This window comes from Apium graveolens, chromosome 2, assembly GCF_009905375.1.
Source record: "Apium graveolens cultivar Ventura chromosome 2, ASM990537v1, whole genome shotgun sequence".
Classification (NCBI taxonomy): domain Eukaryota; kingdom Viridiplantae; phylum Streptophyta; class Magnoliopsida; order Apiales; family Apiaceae; genus Apium; species Apium graveolens.
In genome coordinates, this window is record NC_133648.1 from 1,981,899 (window position 1) to 2,004,647 (window position 22,749).

Here is a 22,749-nt window from a genome sequence, read left to right on the forward strand (position 1 = left end):
TTAGTAAGGGGCGCATTATTGACAGTTGTGAACCTATGATACTGTGTCACCAGGTATTTGTGACATTAGCAAGCTGTGGAATTTATTTATGTTATATGTAAACTTTGGATTTTGAGCAATGATTTTGGTTTTATAAAAACTATGAACTCCTTGGTCCACTAGTGTCGAATTGTTTTCTTGCTGGACTGTTTGGCTCATGACTTACAATTTTTCAGGTGCTAAACTTCTGGGATGGACAAGGAAATGCATTTGGCTTGAGCTTATTGTAATAATATTTTAGTGATAGTGTCTTATCTTAGAGCTGCGTCTCTCTGTATTTGTCTTTATTTCAGCTATATGATACTATTTTTGAGTTGGATTTCGGAATCTTGTTTGCTTATGTGAGACTTGTTTTAAGTATGAATAAAGTTTGATATTTAAGAATAGTTGTTGTATAAAAAGTTGGGGTATTACAAAGTAAGATTAAGTCGTTGACTTTATGTTTTGAATTTCTTTTGAATGTTGAACAATTTGTAATTTGTTGTACACGAGAACATCTTCACTTATTTCATGTTTTTTTTAGAAACTTTGTTGCTCACTATTCAGACCATTTAATTATCAATTGTATTTTTTAACAATTAATTTTTTCCGTATATAATCCGTGCACTTTAGTGTACTAAAACAGGTAAACGCGAATATATTAATTCCGGACGGGTTAGTATTATCAAATCGGTATACGAATCAAAATCCAGGTCGGGTTCGGATTCAAGGTTTAGTACATGAAAACACAAGATTACACGGAATGTTTGTACACGACACCAAACGTTGACAGGTGTACTTCTATATAACAATTTACAACCAAACAGCAATGTGTTATGGCAATTTCTATACAATTTGAGAACTATTTAAACTCTCCAATCAAACTGTCAATGAAAAACTTAAATGGATCTGCCCAATAATGCAGAATCAATCTGAAAATGAGTAGTTCATAAATATATCTACCATCCTATTTGGAAAAAAAAATGGTCGAAAAAAGATTTGGTGTGCTCTTATCCCAAGATGTCCAAGGTTGCCGCTAAGCTAACCGGATAAGACCTGTGAATTCTTGTTCTTGCAGTGGATAAACCTTTGGCTTGGTTGTCGGATTGAACATTTTTCTTTGCAACTACTATTGCTTTCTGTGTAGATATTGCATCATCGCTTTCAGCAAATAGCGAAAGCCCCTGAAAAATCAATTCCAAAAATGTTACTAAAGAAAGGACCAGGATATTGCAGTAAAGAATTTAGTTCAAGTGGCTCAGAATACCTTGGGTGATTTGTCCTCGTATGCAATTGATGAATGCTCTATTACTTTAGCACCAATATCCTATCCACCCAGAAAATACTTATAAAATTTCAGAAGAGAGAGAACAATACAAGAGAATTTGGAATTTTCATGCCTAAATATCATTATTATATAATTATGCAACAAAATATCCCTAACTTATAGTCAAAAGGATAGCTATCGTATTAACTGTCTTACAGTGAAACATGGATCAGAGGATCAACCTTGACAGCAGAATAAAAATATCCTAATAACTTGTGAGGATACACAGACAAGCATGTAGCAAGCAACGTAACCTAGTTGGTAAACTAGGCTAGTGGTCAATGGACTGAGTCTAGCTCGAGTTTGGCAGACTCACTACAGATCTGGGTCATACAAGGTGTATAAGCTAGAGTTGCCTTTAGAGTGAATTTCACTTGGGAAATTCTCCAAAATCTCATGACTTGGAAGGATTTAATTTCTGTATGCAAACTACCATTTACCACGGAAGGTTTAGAATTTGTCCCATCTTTAATGCCTCCAGCTGCTTGGCAAAGATACCAAAGACCTGTATTAGTTGCATCCTTCAAGCAGCGTAATAAGGACAAATGTCAGACAACAAGTGAATAAATGCACAGAATAGAAAGAGTTATTTTTAATAAAGTACGACAAAGAAAACCTGCTTGCTTTCAAGAAGCTCAAGTTGTCCTTCCTGAAATATAACAAAATTACCAAAAAAAAAGTAATTAGTAAAGGAGTCAATTTGATCCCCTGCAATCCAAGTTAACATGCTAGATAAAAGATGTGGCAACTCACCAACCCAGATACCATTTGATGGATTGTTTCAATGTCAAAGCTGATCTGATTAAGATTGGACTTCACCTCGCCTACCTGCATATGCACATGATAAGCTAAAATATAGTAATAAAAAAATGTGTGTGAATGCAATTGTACCAATATAATTACCCAGTTCTTGCAATTTATTGAAAATGCTTGATCCACACTAATGAAGCATGGAATACTAATGCTACTAGTGAGGAATGAGTCCTCATATTATAGTTACTATCATCCATAATCAACTGCTACTCATTAAATGCTTGGAAAATTTAACACTCATCAATAATAAAATGTTAGGGCATCTCCGATGGTTCTCTAAAACCCCTCTTTACTTCATTTTTAGAGTTAAAACCTTCAAAAAAAAATCTCCAACCATTATTATCTATATCTTTAAATTTAAAGGAATCAACTGTTCAACTTCATATATGAAGCAACACTGTGTGTATGAAGTTATATTATTTAATTGAATATGTTGACTTGAGTTGAGAAAACAGTTTAGTAATAACTTGCACATTTCCCAATATATATGTGTGTTAATATACCTCTGCATGAATCTAATAATATATACAGTTATGTTTAAAGATATATATAAAGGAATGGTTGGAGATGAAATAGTGATATGAAGTGAATAAGGTGAAAATTTGAAGATAGAATGAAGTTATCATTAGAGATGGTTAGCAAACATAGTATATGCACTTGCTTTAAAAACTCTTTCAAAAATTAAGTTTTGACTAAATAATTATATAACTTATACTCGATCTCGGAATTTTGTTACTATGTTATGGAAAGCCGAACAAGAATTGCAAAGATCTTGTTAGCTTTTATTACCCTCCCCGTATTCCAGGCTGATTAATATCATGAAACTTACACATACTTATATTAGTAAGTCATTGATGTTGATGTTTTTATTGTTCTGCTACTTTCCTTTCCATCTATTTTCATGAATTTGGAAGTTAGATTACAGAGAAAAGAGGAACTCCTTGTTAACCCAACAGGATTATGCTATTGCTGTTGTAATGAAAATTTGTTATTGCATGGGAAGCCACTTTTTGTTCATAAATTACTTAAGGCGAGATAGAAATAGATAGAAAAAGTTACTCACGTCAGTTGCAATTATATTAGATATTTCCTTCTGCTCATCCAATTTCCAGTCCAAAGTTTCCAGCCTCTTTGAGAGATGTTTTTTTGTTGACTGTAAAATTAAAGTAAAAAAATTTAAGAAATGCAACCACCAAAAAGTGTCTAGGTAAAATAATTTTTACACATAGTGCCTCGAATTTTTACAACTTACAGCCAGTGTATCAGATACGTTCTCCAATTGTTTTGAAACACTTGCTACAGCATTAGCCATATTTTGTTTTGTAACAAACATAACGTCAGACAAGGACCAACCCTAAAAAAACATAATATATACAATGATCAGTACTGGCGTATAGGATAAAATAGAAAAGAGTTCCATTTAATTCGGTATTCAATACTAATAGAAGGAAATAAAAAACATATCATATCTATTGTTTATGAATTTTATAGTTCTTTGGTGCATATATAATCACTTTTATTCAAGATTAAAAAGAGTTTTCCATTGGTCTCAGATAGTTATCCTCTAAGAAGAGGAAATCTTACTTAAGAACAGAAACTTAGACCCCCTCTTGCAGAAACAGACTAGCATATGGAGAGAAGGCGTAATTATGATATGACAATGGTTTATACACTATAGATGAGCAGCATGAGCCAGTGATTGCAGAATCATATGGAATCATATAAGAATTATAACATCATAATATTCAAAAGTAGACCAGCTGTTAGTTGATAAGGAACAAAAAAAACTTACCTTCCACCACATGTAACAATATCCCATTGCTCCAAGGGCCGCCGCCGGCATTAAATATGAAGAATAGCTTCCTGCGAGAAGATTGAGAAGTTCAAACGCAAGTGCAAATTGCTATAAATACATTTAAAAGCTAAGATGTCATCTATGTACATATATAGACTCTGTCAATTTGTTGAATCAATTGATAGTGTATATACAGCTGATAATCTTCCGACCTTAAATCACCAGGGAGAATAGTCCACATTCCACAATTAGTGGAGGTCTATCTTATAAAAAGATATGATTAAGAGAATTCTGTGCAAAAGTGATGACAAATAGATGTACAGAAGTAGAAACAGGACAAACTAAGAAGTCTAATCAGCTACCTGCCTACTTTCCAAATTTAAACCTAGGTTACTTAAACTAAACTGCATCACCTATTATACTAACTTGGTTACAATGATCCAAAGCAGAAAATTAGATAAGGTATGCTACAAGCATTGGATTGTCTGTTAATGTTCATGGAGTGTAAGTGCTCGAAATGGTTTGTTTTTCATACCGCTGGAGCTTGAACTTCCAGTATAGATAGTTATGGGATTTGCTGTGGTTAATTCTCTGATCTCTTGCGCCAATTGCCGGATCTAAAAGTTACAGAGAAATAAAATCACAATTAAAAATTTAACAGCAGGTGTTGTGATTTATGAGTTGAACAAGTAGCACAGAAAATTCGTGACAATAAGGTAGAAATTCAAGTGCAACTACGATCTTTAATTCTACAGAATATTGCTAGGGTCAGACGACCATAATAATTACATGATACAAGAGCATTTTAAAAAAAAATTATTTCTACAAAGGGTTAATTACTTCAAAATGGCAAATAACATATTAAAAGCCTGTTCGTTATCATTTCAAAAAATAGAGCCTGATTATGTGGAGCACAAAATCGTAGGCCAGAGATTCTTTTTTAAAGAGTTTCTTGTTTCTGTATCTATGTATTAGATTTTTATTTATGATCAAGACACCAAATAGCAAATCACAGACTTGTTAGTTTCAAGCTATGGTCGACATGGGGCTCTCTCTTTCATTCATCTATATATAGTCCTAAATGACTATATAGCTGGTTATTAAGTAGACAAAGCTAAATCCAATCCCATAATTCAAAGATGTCATACATGATTATCGTTCCACTTAGATTCTACGAGACGGGTTCCCTGGGTCATTTACGACAACTGAGTGCATGTTTGCACTTAAGATGGTAAGCAAACAATGCTTCTACAATGATACAATGTCAATAGACCATTCTCCCTCTTCCAAACCTTTTCTTAAGGGACCCAACCTAAATATCAGCTTTCCAAAAATTTTATATACTTTCTTTCAATACCAAAGTTTAGTCCTAGAATCTGTAAACCTGAGCAAATATTGTGCTGACTTTGAAAATGCATGAAGTGGTTTCACAACGTTAAGTCTAAAAACATATTACAGTATTATTACAACAACACCCACGCTCAATTCCAGGTTTCCATTACCAGTTCCCTTCATTAAAAAATTATAACTTTTGAGAAGATTTAGCAAAATTATTATCATTTCGTAATGAAAACTCATAGCAAAAAGCGATGAAGAAAATTATCAACACAACCAAAGTACTTATTTTAACAATTCCCTAAAACAAATTCAAAAAAATATACCTGAGCAGCATAATAAGCTCCATCATACGCAGGTGAACTCACAGTCTCATTAACACCCTTGGTCAACTCTTGCAGCTGAAAAATGACATCGGACAATTTTCCACTCCTCAAAATAACCGTACCAGTAAGACCTACACAACAATTGTATACATGAACAACAACGCTTTTTAAACCAATTACTCTTAACCTAACAACCTCATTATCAACACCAACACCCGCAACAAATCTCGTAAATCAATATCATTAATCAAATACATAAAAATGACATTAGACAACTTTCCACTCCTCAAAATAAACCTACACAACGATCGTATACATAAACAACAACTACCAACGCAATTTTATCCAACTACTCTTACCCTAACAACCTCAATATCTACACCAACACCGCAACAAATCTCGTAAACTAATATCATCAACTAAACCACAAAACATAACCACTAGCAGTAAATCAACATCAATTACACGAATATACCAACAATCAGGAACTGATCATATGATTTAAGTAATGGATGAGTACAATTTAATCTAACATACATTAGAATTGAAACAAAAAGTAAAATAGGCAGATAAAAATATAAAGATAGTAAAGAAAATAAATAATCGGTTTTACGAGTATCTGGGTTCGATTATCGCTCATTCCAAGATTTATTAGACAACGGATATAGTTAAAAAGGAAGAGAAGTACCGGCACCGACGAGGATGAGGACTTTAGAGGTGGCGAGACCACTTTGCATAGCCATGGCCATCGGAGAAACTAGTTAAGATTATTATTGGGGTTTACTTTTGAATGATCTGACTTGTAACTCAATTTTATATGAACTTTTTAACTCACCAATGTGCTTGTGTTCTGTCTGTTTTTTCAGTTTTGTTTTATCTACTCAGATTTGTGAGATTGTTTTCTTTAAAACAAGAGATTCTTTTTTTTGTGAGAATCTTTTTTGAAAAATTAATAAAATACTTAATGTGAAATGGGTATTTGGAAAAATATTTATTTATTTTTTTACTAATATGGCTTATAAGTTTACAATCGAGGTTTGTTCTAGAAATTCTTGGATGGCACGAGTCAAATCATGGACTTCAGATAACACATAATACATTCTTGATCACTCGAATTACTTGATAGATATTTTTTGACGAAAACGTATGTTAGCCCTGATTGTAAAACTCGGTAATCGGTACTTATTGGTTTAGTTATCGATTAAGGATTAATCGGCAAATCGGAGATTAATCGGAGGGATTAATCCAAACAAAAATCGGATATATTTAAATATTTTAATAATATATAATATAATTATCTTATTTATTATGAAATATATAATTTAAAAATAATTTATAAATATTAATCGGATTTCAAAAAATAGATCTGTCAAAATATTTTTTAAAGATTAATGGGAGATTTTTAAAATACTGATTTTAGCTTTCAATACATATTAAGTATTCGTTCTTTATCGAATTACTTAGTTTACAAAACAATATTCAATTTTGACAGAATTTCTAAAACTTATATTTTGATCAATAATTTTAAATATTGCAGTATTTTATTTATTTTTTGGACAAAAAATTGTGATAGGTAATTTTTAAAGAAAATAAAGAATATAAACTCGCTGCCCAAACCCGGAACCAACTGAGTCTACACACCCGAGTCACCTTACTCAAACACAACCAAACAACCTCAAAATGGATTAGACACCTTCAAAAACCTCCCTAAAACCCACCCACAAAATTCAAGATTATACACACAAAAACACAACTATACATGTATACTTCAACCCCTTCACCACAACTATGCAAAGCTCTCACCTTTACACCTTCAACCCTCAAATCCCACCAACCCATTTCACTTTTACCCCTAAAACAACACAATTCCATCAAAACCCATGTTTTAAACCATGAAAAGATTGTAAAGATTCAATCTTTAAGAGGGTCAGGCTTCAAAACCATCAAAACCCATGTTTTAAACAATGAAAAGGTTGTAAAGATTGAAGCTTTAAGAGGTTCAAGCTTTAAAACCATCAAAACCCATGCTTTAAACAGTGAAAAGAGTGTAAAGATTCAATCTTTAAGACGTTCAGGCTTCAAAACCCATGCTTTAAACAGTGAAAAGATTGTAAAGATTAAAGCTTTAAGAGGTTCAAGCTTCAAAACAATCAAGACCCATGTTTTTAACAGTGAAAAGAATGTAAAGATTGAAGCTTTAAGAGGTTTAGGCTTCAAAACAATGAAAACCAATGATTTAAACAATGAAAAGAATGTAAAGGTTGAAGCTTTAAAAGGGTCAGGCTTTTTATCAGCAATTGGGAATGCAATTGATGAAGAAGAGGAGTATAGGAAAGCTAGAGCTGAGGTTAATAGGAAAAGTGCTGACTTGGGTGGGTATTCAGTGGAAGGAATTTCAGTTGGTGGACATGAGACTTGTTTGATTGTGCCTGAATTGAAGTCTGCTTTCGATATCGGAAGGTGTCCTCCTAAAGCTGTTCATCAGAATTTTCTGTTCATTACTCATGCTCATCTTGACCATATTGTAAGCTTCCTTTTGTTTATGTGTGTGAATTATGAATGTTTAAGTTTGACACTTTAATTTAGTTGATGTGCATAGTTGATTGTAATTTAATTGCCCGTGAAAATTTCAAGAAACCGATCATATACCGGGTATGGCCTGTTTGAAATTAGAGTACATAATCAAGAATTGAAGACTTTACCCCTATTAGGTTGTTTCTGTGAAGACGACGGGCTTCTACAATAAACTTTGGAAAGCGTTGAAAAACCCCTTGGAATTTCCAGGGTTGTTTTTTTCAAAAACTGGTTGAGGTTCATCATAATTGACATAAATGGTTCTTCTCCCACGCGCCAATCGTGTGCAACATAAAGATTAAGTGAATGTTTATCTTACCATCATAAACGATTATTGGTGCAAGCACTAAACGACATGATCAAGTTTCTGAATATATATTGTTGTCTTCCTCTTCCATCTATAGAGTGTTGTTTTCTTGGGTTGTAAATCAAATTGCTGCGAGTTAAGACACCTTTCATATGCATAAATGCAAATGAATTTGGAGAGGTTTAGTATCTGTGGTAAGCCACAACATTTAGGTAGCATCTCTCTAATGAATTTTGAGATTGAACATGAGTAGTTATCGGACTGAAAGACCTGGGAATTTTTCGTTGATCTTTGTCTGTAGGTTGTATTTATTGATTAACGAATGTCGTTTAAGCTGGTGTAGCTCTAGATATAAGAATTACGATATGTGTGCTTACAATATTAGCTTTTCATACCTGATCAATATTCACGTCTGAAACGTGGTGTGGCATTTTGCAATGTCAGGCATTTGTATGTGTGTGTATTTCTCCCCTGCATTAGTAAAAAAGTACTGTAAATATGTGGTAAGATACTAATTTGTATATTATTTGTAAATTTAGGGTGGGTTGCCAATGTATTTAGCAACTCGTGGCTTGTACAACTTAAAACCTCCGACGGTGTTTGTTCCTCCCTGCATCAAAGAGGATGTAGAAAAGTTGATTGATATACATAGAGTCTTGGGTCAGGTAGAACTGAACGTTGAGTTGGTTGCATTGGATATAGGTGTGTAATTTCTGCAATTATTATTTTTATTTCTCTCTGGCTGTCTGCATTAAACTTTTAACCAAAATGATGAATTGCCTTTTATAGATATTCTATATTAGTTGTGTGATGTGTGTTACTAAACTATTTATACAGGAGAAACATATGAAATGCGGAATGACCTTGTTGTACGGCCATTTAAAACTCATCATGTGATCCCAAGTCAGGTAAATATCCAAGCTTTAAGTTGTTTGACTTTTGAAAATAAGGATTTTGTAAGCTAGTGGGTTCAAGTTGTTTGACTTGTAAATTTAGGATTTTGTGAAGTGGTTTTTCTAATCTCTTTTAAAAAGATTAGCAAATGCAATGTATGTTAAAAAAGGTCCCACCGGGAGTCGAACCCAGGTCGCTGGATTCAAAGTCCAGAGTGCTAACCACTACACCATGGAACCATATGTGTATACATAAGTATTTGGACTAGCTATATACGTTTGTATGTAACCCTCATATAGATTTCATCAATTTGGAAGAGCATGGAATAAGTTAAAAGGTTTCCCAATCCTGCAAATATCTTGTTTTTACTTGCTAACAAACTAGCCTCACGTGATAATTTTTCTGAAATATTGGAGTTAGCTTTTTGTCTTGGTTCAATCTAGGTAAAAATATTAGATGCATTTAAATAAATGTTGTTTGGTTACAAAATATATTTCTTGGCACTCATATCTGATACCTTTGTTGAAATTAGTTAGTACATAATCAAGAAGTCCATTAAGTATATGCAAGTTCGTGTATGGCATTTTCATTGTGAATTTTCAGTGCTAGGTCCTAGTCTACCCATCATGCCTATCATCGTGTTGTTGTAATACTATTTGCACTGGTGTATTGGATATTAAATGCTAGTAGTGTCTTGTGGATCTATGTGATTTCAGTGACTGTACAAGTTTATGTGTCATTTTAACTAATATATGCTCAAAATCTGCTAACAGGGTTATGTTGTTTACTCAGTTAGAAAGAAGCTGAAAAAGCAATACCTACACTTGAACGGAAAACAAATCGAGAAGCTGAAGAAATCCGGTGTTGAGGTTTGTTTTTAATAAAGAACTAATGGTTAAATGCTCTGTCCATTTTATATTATGATTAGATATTTAATGTTACATATACTCTTGCGGAGTAGATCACAGATACAATATTGTCTCCAGAGGTAGCTTTTACGGGAGATACAACGTCGGACTTCTTCCTTGATCCTCGCAGTGCAGATGCATTGAGGGCAAATGTTCTTATAACTGAGGTACGTTCTTATGTCTTGCAGAGGAGGCTGAAATTATGGCTTCTACATCCCACCCCCATCCTGTCCCTGCCGGACTTCTTTTTAAAACTTAAACAAGACAGGAAATGATGAACTGAATTTTGTTCATGTGTTTGAACTTTCTTCCATAGTATATGCTACATAGTGCTACACTAATGAATATGTTATTGATTAGATATCTATCTCAAAAAGTCAAAACTGTTATTCTTACAAATCAAATTTACTTGTGATAGGCAACTTTCTTAAATGAAGATTACAGCGTTGAGCATGCCAGAGAACATGGTCACACTCATATATTTGAGGTATTTCTCATTTTGCACGTACTGGGACTCGAGACAGCTATATATGTCTATACTTATACTACTGGAACTTAATGTCAAAAATCTCTCGAGGAAAGAAAAAGAAAAATTCTTCCCTCGAGGAACTTTTGCAGAGATTTATGTTGGGTATCTCACATAGCAAACAAATTACAGTACCTTTTAAGATTTTTATACAAGGTTTCTTAAATTGTCAGTTTCTAAAGTACCTTCTAAAATGCAGATCATGGCCCATGCTAAATGGATACGAAACAAGACCTTGTTACTAACTCATTTCTCTTCCCGCTACCATATCGAGGTAATTAGCTATACGATTTAGCAAAAGTTGTAAACCTAACTTGCGGATTGATAAAATGAAAAGGAGTGATCCGTATTTTGTAAACCGAGCTAAGCTTGTCGTGTTTTCACAGAGGAAAATGCAAGAGCACTTCCCTTTTAGCTAAACACACCGATAATCTCCCTTTATTTGCAGGACATACGGCAAGCTGTATCGAAGTTGCAATCTAAGGTTTCAGCTAAAGTTGTACCTCTAACGGAAGGTTTCAAATCAATGCATACATAAGTTTTGACTCCACCCGGTCACCTTCATCCTTAGAGCAGTTGTAATCAAGTTCTGTGTAGGGGACTCATCTATTTATTTGTATGTAATAGGGTTCTCTAAAGCATAGTTAGGATTTTGTAACGCGTTTTGAAGAAATCAACAGAAATTTGTTTTTTGGTAGCAGCAGTGGGAATGGTAAAAATATAGGCGGAGGGGTGTTATGTGTTAATTATCAAACTTGCGTCCAAGATGGTAGCAGTTTCGAATATATACTCAGTAAGCAATTGAGTTGAGAATAATCACTGCTGATAGATTAATAACAAAGAACACCTAAAATTGCTTGAGCTATAGATACAATCATTTTGCCGTTATCTCCATGCCACAAGAAACTCAAAATTTCATATTACAATCAACCGCCGCTAACTGGGAGTCTATGAAATTACAACAGTCAAAACTGAGGATTTTGGTTCTGCTGATGCTGGGAGATAGTTGTTCCTTTATCCGGAAATTTCAGTATGGAGGTTGGCCCGACAAGATTCTGGACTGGATTACTCCATTGATGGAGTGCGACTCACCTGAACATCTGTTTAGGTGGATGCAAACAGAAGAGATGCATTTGTTCCTCCAAAGCCAAACGAGTTTGACATTGCTGCTTTAATCGGCATTTCAGATGAAACAGTCAATGGCATGAAACCATCACTAAATATGGGATCTGGTTTGCTGAGATTTAGGTTTAAAGGAGCAATCCCCTGCAACAGGATATGGAAACAATGTTGGTTAATAAGAACAATATAAATAAGTTGATAATTGATTTGCTAAGAGCAGAATCATTATTTTCGCTGAAAGGAAATATAATTTTCTAATTATCTTTTCCTACTGCAGGCAATTCTTTTGCAGAATATTAATGTGATCTAGGTTGTCTGTCCGGTAAAGTTCATCTTAATCATCCAATTGCCATATTTCTGCCACTTTGAATAACAGATAATTTCAATGTACTCCAGTACTTAATGCTGAGCTAGCTAAGAACCTTGGGCTGTAAAAAATAAACCTTAATATGTCTTAACTCAAAGATAGAGAAAATATGAACTCACATGGTGTATCGCCAGTATTGCAAAAATTGCTTCCACGGCTCCAGCTGCCCCGAGGAGATGACCGATAGCACCCTGAGCACCAAAATTATATTAACCTTAATAATGGAAACAATCAAAAAACTTTAAAGATGAAAATCAGAATGTAGACAGCTATATATCTGTTCTTTACAGAATGTTACTATACTCGTGTCGTCTCCACAGCTAAGCAGAGTTAATAAATTGAATCAGCAATCAATGCCTCCCTATTATTTATTTGGACATTGGACTCTAAATCTTTTAGAACTTTGGAGGTATCAGTACATAAATGTAAGATGGGATGAAGTATGATTGTGGATGACATTAACACGATATTAACTTCAGGCTGACCTAGAAGATTAAAATTACACTTATAAGTATGGCTGAACACTATGTCTACCACAGTGAAAATACCTTGGTTGAGGACAAGGCCAGACCACCAGATGCCGCAAAATTTGAAAACACGGATTTAATTGCTTTGGCTTCCACCATATCTCCTGATCACACAAGTGGAAAAAAGAGCATGTTAAATTTGAACTTAGGACAGTAAATACAATTAATTTGTATAATGAAGTACAACAATGCAGTCAATCATGTCTCAAGAGCGGGATGAATTACCCAGAGGTGTAGATGTAGCATGGGCATTTATATAATCCACCTGATCAGGACGGAAGCCAGACTGCCAATCACATGCAGAAAATATATGTTTTAGCCCACAACATAATTTTGTGAACTTAAAGGAAAGAAAGAAAAGAAAATGAAATAAATGTTGTGGCAATGCCTAGTGTTCATCTACCATTTTTAAAATGAGACTGCAGTAGTTTTTTTTATTATTATTATATCCTTCAGTAAAATTAGAATTTGTAAGGACGTAACAAAAAGTGTGTTCTTATTCATTTTTTAGTGAGCATTTTATAAAATCTAGTTAGCCATCAGCAGTATTATTTTTATGATGCGTGTAATAAATGAATGGCCGATTAGCAACCTTGGAATAGTGTCAGTACTGGTACAATTGGTTACAAGCGAGAGAATTGCTAAGGTCGAGCATAGTAGCTACAAAAACATTAACTTAAACTAGCCCGCTGGGAGTATGATCGCAGGACTATTTGCTGTTTGATATGGTGATTTAAGTATGAAAGGCTGGATCTATTCATGAACTGTTGATCCAGCAGACAATAAAGTAAAGTTATTACCTGTTGTAAAGCACGCTTCATTGCCAATGCAGCACCTCTTCCATCAGCTTGTGGTTGGGTGATGTGATACGCATCACCTAAGAGAAGGCCGGTTTATTCAGTTTATGAAACAGGCATTTTCAGAAATTAGCAACTGCTGTAATGGCTAACCTGACATTCCGTAACCGCGAAATTCTGCATATATTTTGGCTCCTCGATTCTTTGCATGTTCCATTTCCTTTGGAGATTTTCACATTCAGAATATAAAAAAAAGTATATAACTATATATACACTTGGAAAAAGGCCGAAAGGCTCAACGGATGTTCATGTACACGAAATTAAACATAATTAAAGTGTCCGCAGTCTAAGAATGTAACTGATTCAGTAAATAAGTGTTTAAGATACAGATTCAAGAACGATGTTATTGTAGACTAAAGTCTGTAATGACTCCACTTACCTCCAAAACAAGGATACCAGAACCTTCACCTATTCTGCATAAGATAAATATTTTAATTGAAGATCGATGTATTATTTCAGCTTCAAAAAATTTTAATTGTTTTTCCAAATTATATTTCTTCACTTACACAAATCCATCTCTGTCACAATCAAAAGGCCGTGAAGATTCTCGAGGAGAAGAATTGTACTTTGTAGTCAAAGCTCTTAATCTGCGATGGATTTAGTATAATTAAACATAATTGAATAGATTATGGCACACCACAAATTACATTACTATATACTGCATGAACTAGAACCCGCTGATTTCAGTATGTTTCCATTTTCTTGTATTCCTGTGTCAGTGTCACCATTAAGAATATTGCTTGGAGACATTATTGCAGGATATCTTCTGGTAAGACTATATAATTTGTAATCTAATTTATATTATGCATATATCTGGTAAGACTAATGGTGTGCAAGCTGCTTCATAACATGTGGACTAATAATTAAGGAATACAGACCGAATGAGGAAAAAACAATGGCTTTGTATTTAATCCATGTAATAATATCTCAAGCTCTGGTATGCAGCCTAACATAGTGTATAAGCGACAAAAAAGGACTGCAGAAGACACCAATTATCTCATGAAGGACAGTAAACATTTTTCACCAGTGTTTTGCATCAGATATTAGATGCAAATACTTAATAGTACACAAACACATAGACTGGTATTTATAGCTTCTATTGGGGACTATTTACTAATTGAAGGTCCTGTCATTTTGATTTTTGGGCAGTATCAAGTCTGCAGAATGTACCACGGGGATATCGAGTACACAGATAAACAATAAGGCTTACCTGCAGAAACCTGCAATAGATAGAGCATCCATGCTGGCTTCTGTTCCTCCTGCCACCATAACATCGGCATCTCCGAATTGAATCATCCTTGCAGCATCGCCAATAGAATTCGCCCCGGTGGCACAAGCTGTCACTGCAGCATGGTTTGGTCCCTATAATCAAGATCAACACTAGAAAATCCAACAACACCCTAAATACACAAGTGAATGAAAATTTTACTAAAAAATGAACCAAGTAAATAGATAATAATATGATACTTGAGATGTATAATTCTGAACAAAATGCCAAGGATTCTAGTAAATGATGTAGTAAACACACCTGGAATCCATACTTCATGCTCACATGACCAGCTGCCATGTTGATCAGTATCCGTGGGATGAAAAATGGGCTTAGCCGGCGGAGGCGCTACATTTGAAGAGCATAATTAATTACTAAAATTAACCTTTCATGATAGTGCACGTAACTTTTCACTAAAAACCCAGGTGTGCAAGCCCCAACAAATTAATTAAAGGATGTGAAAAGTCCAACCTTTTCGTAAATCATTTGAGATGCATCCAGTATATCACTTATGCTTCCAATTCCCCCACCAATAGAAACTCCCTGATTGAGCTCAAATTAGCCAATAAAAACAACAAACTTCACAGTATAACAAATTATTATACTCTAATACAAAAAGTTAATATACCGTTTTCTCCTTGTCCTCCTGTTCAGATGGCAGCCAATTTGCATCTCTAAGAGCTTCTTCAGCTGCGCACAGTGCATAGGCAATAAATCTCGACATCGATCTATGATCCTGTCAAAAAATGCCTCACTAATAAACACACTGAAAAGCAAAGTTATACCAGAAACTATAAAACACGTATTTATATTGCCCCACCACTGAAGCCAGAAGATAAGCAATATACATACTAGTAAATGAGCATTATCAACTACAAGTACAAATAAAAAGACACTTTGATCAATTATAGCCATTATGTCATGCTTCTTTGCAAGACAAAGTCATATGAACATAAACGTGTAATTGTTGATAGCCAGCGACAATACTAAAATTAACCTTTCATACTAGTACATATCACTAAACAATTAAATTATCAATTACGAAACAGTTACTTGACAATTATAAATGGTTGTAATTAGTTTTTAACTTCATTTTAATTCTGCTCTTCACTAAAACACAAGCCTTAACATAACAGAAATAAACGAATATTAATCATGAGAAAAGGGTGACCTTGGAATTGAGCCAAATTTGCTCATCGAATTCCCCGGGATTAGTACCACAAGGGACAAAAGCAGCAACTTTTGAAGACAACTGATCAAATGTATGCAACTTAGTAGCCTCATCAAATGCACTCATCTTCAAATCTTCGGGAGTTATTGCCCTAATACCACATTCCCCTTTTATCAATCTCTTCCATGTCGTCTCGACTCCGCACCCCAGTGGCGTCACCATTCCTATACCTGCAATTCAGAATCATACATATATGTATGTAATAGTGTCAATGTATGTATTGTATAGGTGTTATGGATAAAGACAAACAGCGAGAGTAAGAGAGGGGGGGAGAGAGAGAGAGAGAGATTGAGGGAGGGACAGGGGAGAGAGAGAGATATAGAGAGAGAGAGAGGAGAGAGATTGGGTGGGAGAGGGGAGAGAGAAGGAAAGAGAGAGGTAGAGAGAGACAGAGGGAAGGGAGAGAGTGAGAGATTGGAGAGGGAGAAAGAGAGAGAGAGAGTGGGGAGAGTGAAGGAAAGAGAGAGAGATGGAGGGAGAGAGAGAGAGAGGAGATATTGGGGTGGGAGAGGGGAGAGAGAAGGAAAGAGAGAGGTAGAGAGAGACAGAGGGAGGGGGGAGGGGGAGAGAGAGAGAGATTGGGGAGAGTGAAGGAAAGAGAGAGAGGTAGAGAGAGACAGAGGGAGGGGAGAGAGAGAGATGGAGGGAGAGAGAGAGAGAGAGAGAGAGAGAGAGAGAGAGAGAGAGAGAGAGAGAGAGAGAGAGAGAGAGAGAGAGAGAGAGAGAGAGAGGGAGAGAGAGATACCAGTGACAACAACTCTGCGATGAGGGAGAAAAGGAGGGGGGCTGAAAGGTTGTGAAGTAGAGAAATAACGAGGAGAAGAGATGAGTTTGAGTAAGTTGGAGCAGCTGTTCTTCATTCTCATGATTTCCGGTGAACGCCGCTGCGTGTCTAGTGTGTGTGGCGGTACAGGTGGTTTTTATGTTCGTCTAGTTTGTTGGTAAAATGGTTAATTGGTCACTATACTTACAAGTAACTTGCAAGTAGATTATTAGGTTAAAAAAGTTTTCGGTAAAATAATAAAGTAATTAAAAAATTTAGATTATATAACTGTAGTTATTATTATTTGCACGACTGTTAAAATCATTTTACTTTTAGGACATTGAAGAAGAAGATGTTGAAATAATTGATGAAATGGTTAGGATTGATAAAGGGAAAGAGACAGATGAGTCACAGTTAATGGAGGAGTCTTTAGTTTGAAGTGAATGCACCACCACCTACCACGCCTAGAAGGAGCCAAAGAATTGAGCTACAAAGTCGGTCACCAGCCACACCCAGGAGAAGCCAAAGACTAAATATTGTGAGTACCTTGATATAAATTATTTGTTCAATAATCACACAGTTGTATGTATGTTTAATTAATTATGTGTTTAAGTTGCAAGTATTTAATGAAAATATTGAGCCAATATATGTTGGGACTCCACCAGCTGCTAGGGCTGTGCATTCGGTTCGGTTAACCGAAAACTGAACCGAATAACCGATTTTATTTCGGTTCGGTTAACCAAAATATGAAATTCGGTTCGATTTTCGGTAATGATTTTTTAAAAAATCGGTTTTTCGGTTTTTAACCGCGGTTAACCGAAAACCGAATAGATTAACCGAAATTATTTATAAGTAATAATAATTTATTATTTATATATTATAATTTATATGTACAGACAGACTACAGACATCATCACTCATCAGATATGTACTATACACTACACTCTATACTTTCTTTCTACAAACACATAACTGAATAACTTAAACTTGCGAACTAAAGCTACCGGCGGTCCGGCGTCGCCCTCTACTCCACATCACAGTCCACACTACCGGCGTAAGTACTTTAATTTCCACTTCAATTTATACTTCTGTTCTGTTCTGTTCGATTTCAAATTGGATTTAGGGATTTCAAATTGGATTTAGGGATTTCAAATTAGATTTAGGGATTTGGATTGAATTCAGTTTATACTTTTGTTCTGTTCTGTTTTGCTTATGTTTATTTTCTCGAACTCTCAAATTTGAAATCATTTCAGTCACCTGGACTTTCCCTCACCCAGTCACCCTCACCTAGTCACCTTGACACTCTGTAGATGATATCATATGTACAGAGTCTGTAGATGATATCATATGTACTACAGACTACAGTATCAGACTATCAGTATTACAGTAGTCACTAGTCAGTATATATATGTTTTAATGCTGTTGTGTTGATATTGGACTTGAGTTTCAGTGTGTCTATAAACTCACAGAGTCACAGTTTAAATTTTTAGTTCTAATTTTTTACCCATGTTATCTGTTTTAGATGGAAAGCGAACATGATTATCAAGAAGAATTAGAAGCTCAGACCGAAACCGTGGCTTCGAATCCGAGAAAGAGAAAGGGAATGGAATCTCGAAGTGATGTTTGGGAACATTACGAGAAAATTAAAGATGAAAATGGAGTAATTGTTAAAGGTAAGTGTAAGTATTGTGCTAAAGATTTAAGTGCAAATACTTCAAGAAATGGTACTAGTAGTTTGCGTAATCATTTAAAGTCTTGCAAGTCATACAATGTTGAAGGTCGTCAAATGAAATTAGCTTTTCAAACTAATAAAGATGGGGGAAACACTACTTTGGGTAGTTGGATTTTGGACAAAGATTTGGCTAAAGAGAAATATATAAAGATGATTATTGTTGATGAGTTACCATTTAGGTTTGGGGAGGGTTTGGGCTTTAAAGAATTTATGGCTACCGTGCAACCAATGTTTCAAATTCCATCTAGATGGACGGTTGCACGTGATTGTTATGGGATGTATTCTCTTAAAAGAAATGAGTTTAAAAAATCATTGCTTGAATCAACCCAACGTCTTTGTCTAACTACGGACACATGGACTTCTAATCAAAGGATTAATTATATGTGTTTAACCGCACATTTTATTGACAAAGATTGGAAGTTGCATAAGAGAATACTAAACTTTTGTCCAATTGTTAGTCATAAAGGTAAGGCAATTGCTATGGCAATTGAGGAGTGTTTAGTGGAGTGGGGAATTATTAGGGTGTTATCCATCACGGTAGATAATGCAAGTTCTAATGATGTAGCTTTGACAAAATTAAAAGAGAGAATTGGTAATTGGGATACTAGTGTCTTGAATGGGGAACATTTGCATTTAAGGTGTGTTGCTCACATTTTAAATCTAATTGTTAAAGATGGATTGGGTTTATTTGACGGATCAATTAATAAGGTGAGAAATGCCGTTAAGTATGTTAGACAATCACCAGCGAGAGAGGTAGTGTTTATGGAATGTGCAAAATATGAGAAAATTGAGACTAAAAGATCTTTGATTCTTGATGTTGATACTAGATGGAATTCAACATATGAAATGCTAGATGTGGCGGAAAAATATGAGAGAGCATTTAGTAGGTATGATACACAAGATCCTAGGTATAAAAAACATCTTAAGATGGGTAATGTTGATGGAAGCCCCAGCTTTACACCCATTTGTTTGTGTAACACTGCAGTCTGCAAATATGTTATATTTTCTGTTAGGGAAAAAGTGAACTGACTTTATACCCCCAGCCCCAGGTGTATTTACATCTTTATTATAGCATAAATATTGGTTAGCTTCTGTGTTTGAATTGTGAACTGACTTTCTGACAAGCATTTTTGGGTGGTGGATCAGAATACAATCCAGTAGGCAGTAGCTAGCTTATTAAAGATAATTCACACCTGAGTAATGAGTATGTTGTAAGATCTAATTCTTTATATTTTTATCCAAGTGCAGACTTGCAGTTGTAGCATTGCAGGAGCCAGGACCAGGAGGCCAGGAGCACTGGAGCAATGCAACATGTGGAGTCTGGTTCTCTGGAGTCTGGAATTTGGACTGAGTAGCAGTCTTGCAGATTCCAGTTTCAATGTTTCATCACATCATCTGCCAAGTGCCAACTGCTGCCAAGTGCCAAGCATTTAAATTTGAGATATTCTTATATTTCAATTTTCAGACTCATTTTATATTAGCCAAGTTGTATTTGTTTTGAATGCAAACTGATGTTATGAAGTATCAAAAACTTATAATTCTGTTTGTTTGAAATTGCTGCTTGTAAACTTAAATTCTCTAATTATTTTTGGATAAATTTAGCCTTTTATTTTGAAATTCGGTTTATTTATTTCGGTTTCGGTAATAACCGGTTTATTTATTTCGGTTTCGGTTTTAAACCGAATAAATTTTGGTTCGGTTTTCGGCAGGGTTTTTACAATATTTCGGTTTCGGTTAACCGAAAAAAAATTCGGTTTCGGTTAACCGAATGCACAGCCCTACCAGCTGCACATGGGACTAGTAAAGTCAGGACAAAGTTTCAAGTCAGGAAGGTCAAGGTTGTCAAGGGTTTAAAAGCCCAAAAAAACCTTTAATTACTTATCATTATGTATTTTGTCATTTAGAACTATGTAATTATCTAGTGGGGACAATTTACACATCTTTTTGTTGTTTTATCAAGCTTATCAGAACTATGTAATTTATCATTTGAATTTGGTTGATTGTAAGGCACAATGTTAATATACGTATTTTGTAATTATTTTCTCTACCTATTTTCAACTGTTTCTTCTACCGTTTTGCACAATATATCTTCCTTTTACATACTATTTAATATAAATCGAGCAAGAACAAAGTTACACACCATAACATATTCATTCCATTTCAATATTCATTTCAGTTTTTGAACAACCAAGTTACAACATAGAACATACATCATACATGTTACATATGAAAATCAAACTGCAAGCTTCAACTTTCCACTTATTTTCTGCATTTGCTCTTCCATATTTTGTAGTTTCCTCGAACATTCATGATCATAATTATGCATTGTCTCGACACCTTCGACTTTATTTTTCAACAACTTCACTTCATCCCTATTCAAGGACAGTTCATCCAATAATTAAACAATCACTTCTCTACCTCGAACTGTATACTCTGGATCTCGCATGAAAAAAAATTACATCTTTTTCATTTTAATGTGAGACTAAAGAGTATTTTATAAAATTTTCACTCTTAACGAAACAGTCATATTTCATTTATACTTTAATAATTTTGATTATATATGCAAACATCGGAAAGTACTTACGTAGAGAATTTAAAGTGGTATTCATTACGTGCGCCGATCGTCTATTCAAAATGAATTTGATCTTGTGGGTTTAGAACCCACATTTTTCGATAAATTAATATTTTAAACTGAGTAACACAAGCCATACAAACATATAGATATGAAATTTGGCTCAGTGGTGGTTTATACAATTAGATATAACATACGATAGTTAAATAATATTTTTTGAACTCAGTTATATCATATGTTTGGTAAAAATGTTATTTGAACTTTTATTTGTACAAGTATATTGACTTTATTGGTAGACAGGAGCATTGTTCGACCTTGAACTACTCGATTGTTGGTATAAAGGATAATATACTTATCATTATATCTTTTACTGAATTGTTGAACTCTCATGATTATGTCAATTTTGATCATGAATCATCGTGATGACTCTACAAGAGTTTCATGATTCTATACGGGTTTCTAAACATTATGCTTCGCAATTATACTTTGAAGTAGAGGTTGTTGGGCTGAAGTAAACCTCATACAATACTGATTTTTAACCTTAAATTAAAATTATTTGCTTGTATATTAAGTCAAAAATAACTTAATGTTAAAAAATAGTTAAAAGCTAGCAATTGTCAAGAGTCCACTAAACTTAATATTTATTAATTTTATTTGTTAAAAAATAATATTTTCATTCGTATGTACAACTCAATAAAATTATATCAACTGAATATTTCACTTTTAACTTATAATTTTTTACTTTTAAATAACTATGAATTTATAAGAAAAAAAATAATAGTGGTTAAACGGGCTATTCTAAACTCGTCAAACTCAATTACATCACAAGTATGTAAAAAGAAAAATGTTGATACGTAATTAACGATAATAATATTATTATTAATAATAAATAAATATAAATTCTACATATATAATATATATCATAAATGATTTAAAAAATATATATATTATAGATATAATGGGTCTTGCCCGTTACTAAGCAAAAATTGAGCCTGAGCCCGGTCTATGATATTCACCGGCTCGGTAGCCATTGAGTCATAAAAATCAAGTCATTGATAAATATATTTATTCACCGGTATTCAATATCATTATAAGCAACTAAGAAGTCACATAACATAACAAATTTTAGTATTTCTCATGACGATAATTTTTTTAGTGTAATTATCTCATGTATATATTACTGTTTATTCTCATTTTCGTCCATTTTGTAACTGATATCGAGCCGATAATAATCGAACCAATACATTTAAACTAAAACTGAATCTGAACCGGCGATTGCGATTTTCGATTTTAGAAACTGGAGATATATTTTGGTCGGGGAAAGAGTAAGAGAGATAGACCGCGTAGGACATGACACGATCAACTGAGTTGGGATATGGCGGTTTTGAATTTCACAGGGTGATATGACATTAGACAATGCTAATTGGAAATGTCGTATTTGAGTAGTTGATGCTAAGTCTCATGATTTTCAACTGGTTCGGTTGTAGA

General features: G+C 34.3%; 3 protein-coding genes and 1 non-coding gene across 4 annotated transcripts; 1 reads left to right on the forward strand and 3 right to left on the reverse strand.

Annotated features, from left to right (window-relative positions):
• Nucleotides 1–793: 793 nt before the first annotated feature.
• Nucleotides 794–6,490, reverse strand: LOC141706658 (uncharacterized). The gene is made up of 11 exons (XM_074509437.1): nucleotides 6,303–6,490; nucleotides 5,615–5,745; nucleotides 4,489–4,570; nucleotides 3,951–4,021; nucleotides 3,411–3,512; nucleotides 3,222–3,311; nucleotides 2,099–2,173; nucleotides 1,962–1,994; nucleotides 1,786–1,866; nucleotides 1,286–1,345; nucleotides 794–1,202 (listed from the first exon to the last, which is right to left on the reverse strand). The coding sequence occupies exons 1-11, from the start codon at nucleotides 6,361–6,363 to the stop codon at nucleotides 1,029–1,031; spliced, it is 960 nt and encodes a 319-aa protein (XP_074365538.1). The 5' UTR covers nucleotides 6,364–6,490; the 3' UTR covers nucleotides 794–1,028.
• A 763-nt stretch (nucleotides 6,491–7,253) lies between these two features.
• LOC141706659 (tRNase Z TRZ2, chloroplastic) lies at nucleotides 7,254–11,518 on the forward strand. Its single transcript, XM_074509438.1, has 8 exons — nucleotides 7,254–8,138; nucleotides 9,035–9,197; nucleotides 9,333–9,403; nucleotides 10,163–10,258; nucleotides 10,351–10,464; nucleotides 10,716–10,784; nucleotides 11,023–11,097; nucleotides 11,272–11,518. The coding sequence occupies exons 1-8, from the start codon at nucleotides 7,374–7,376 to the stop codon at nucleotides 11,359–11,361; spliced, it is 1,443 nt and encodes a 480-aa protein (XP_074365539.1). The 5' UTR covers nucleotides 7,254–7,373; the 3' UTR covers nucleotides 11,362–11,518.
• On the reverse strand, nucleotides 9,557–9,628 carry TRNAQ-UUG (transfer RNA glutamine (anticodon UUG)). The gene has a single exon. It is a non-coding gene; the product is annotated as a tRNA-Gln (tRNA).
• A 106-nt stretch (nucleotides 11,519–11,624) lies between the features above and the next one.
• LOC141706660 (3-oxoacyl-[acyl-carrier-protein] synthase, mitochondrial) lies at nucleotides 11,625–17,127 on the reverse strand. The gene is made up of 14 exons (XM_074509439.1): nucleotides 16,940–17,127; nucleotides 16,135–16,364; nucleotides 15,592–15,699; nucleotides 15,435–15,506; nucleotides 15,225–15,311; nucleotides 14,907–15,058; nucleotides 14,203–14,283; nucleotides 14,076–14,109; nucleotides 13,790–13,856; nucleotides 13,640–13,716; nucleotides 13,065–13,125; nucleotides 12,861–12,943; nucleotides 12,432–12,503; nucleotides 11,625–12,089 (listed from the first exon to the last, which is right to left on the reverse strand). The coding sequence occupies exons 1-14, from the start codon at nucleotides 17,058–17,060 to the stop codon at nucleotides 11,928–11,930; spliced, it is 1,407 nt and encodes a 468-aa protein (XP_074365540.1). The 5' UTR covers nucleotides 17,061–17,127; the 3' UTR covers nucleotides 11,625–11,927.
• Nucleotides 17,128–22,749: the final 5,622 nt, after the last annotated feature.

What these genes read in the sequence shown, in the direction of transcription:
- LOC141706658 (XM_074509437.1), bottom strand. Translation starts at nt 6,363, where the DNA reads ATGGCCATGGCTATGCAAAGTGGTCTCGCCACCTCTAAAGTCCTCATC. An exon ending in CCTCATCCTCGTCGGTGCCG is followed by an intron (nt 5,746 to 6,302) that starts GTACTTCTCTTC and finishes ATTGTTGTGTAG; the next exon opens with GTCTTACTGGTACGGTTATT. An exon ending in ATTGTTACATGTGGTGGAAG is followed by an intron (nt 3,513 to 3,950) that starts GTAAGTTTTTTT and finishes ATGTTTTTTTAG; the next exon opens with GGTTGGTCCTTGTCTGACGT.
- LOC141706659 (XM_074509438.1), top strand. Translation starts at nt 7,374, where the DNA reads ATGTATACTTCAACCCCTTCACCACAACTATGCAAAGCTCTCACCTTT. An exon ending in GTCACACTCATATATTTGAG is followed by an intron (nt 10,785 to 11,022) that starts GTATTTCTCATT and finishes TCTAAAATGCAG; the next exon opens with ATCATGGCCCATGCTAAATG. An exon ending in CTTCCCGCTACCATATCGAG is followed by an intron (nt 11,098 to 11,271) that starts GTAATTAGCTAT and finishes CTTTATTTGCAG; the next exon opens with GACATACGGCAAGCTGTATC.
- LOC141706660 (XM_074509439.1), bottom strand. Translation starts at nt 17,060, where the DNA reads ATGAGAATGAAGAACAGCTGCTCCAACTTACTCAAACTCATCTCTTCT. An exon ending in TCGCAGAGTTGTTGTCACTG is followed by an intron (nt 16,365 to 16,939) that starts GTATCTCTCTCT and finishes TCTGAATTGCAG; the next exon opens with GTATAGGAATGGTGACGCCA. An exon ending in CTGGTATCCTTGTTTTGGAG is followed by an intron (nt 13,857 to 14,075) that starts GTAAGTGGAGTC and finishes AAATCTCCAAAG; the next exon opens with GAAATGGAACATGCAAAGAA.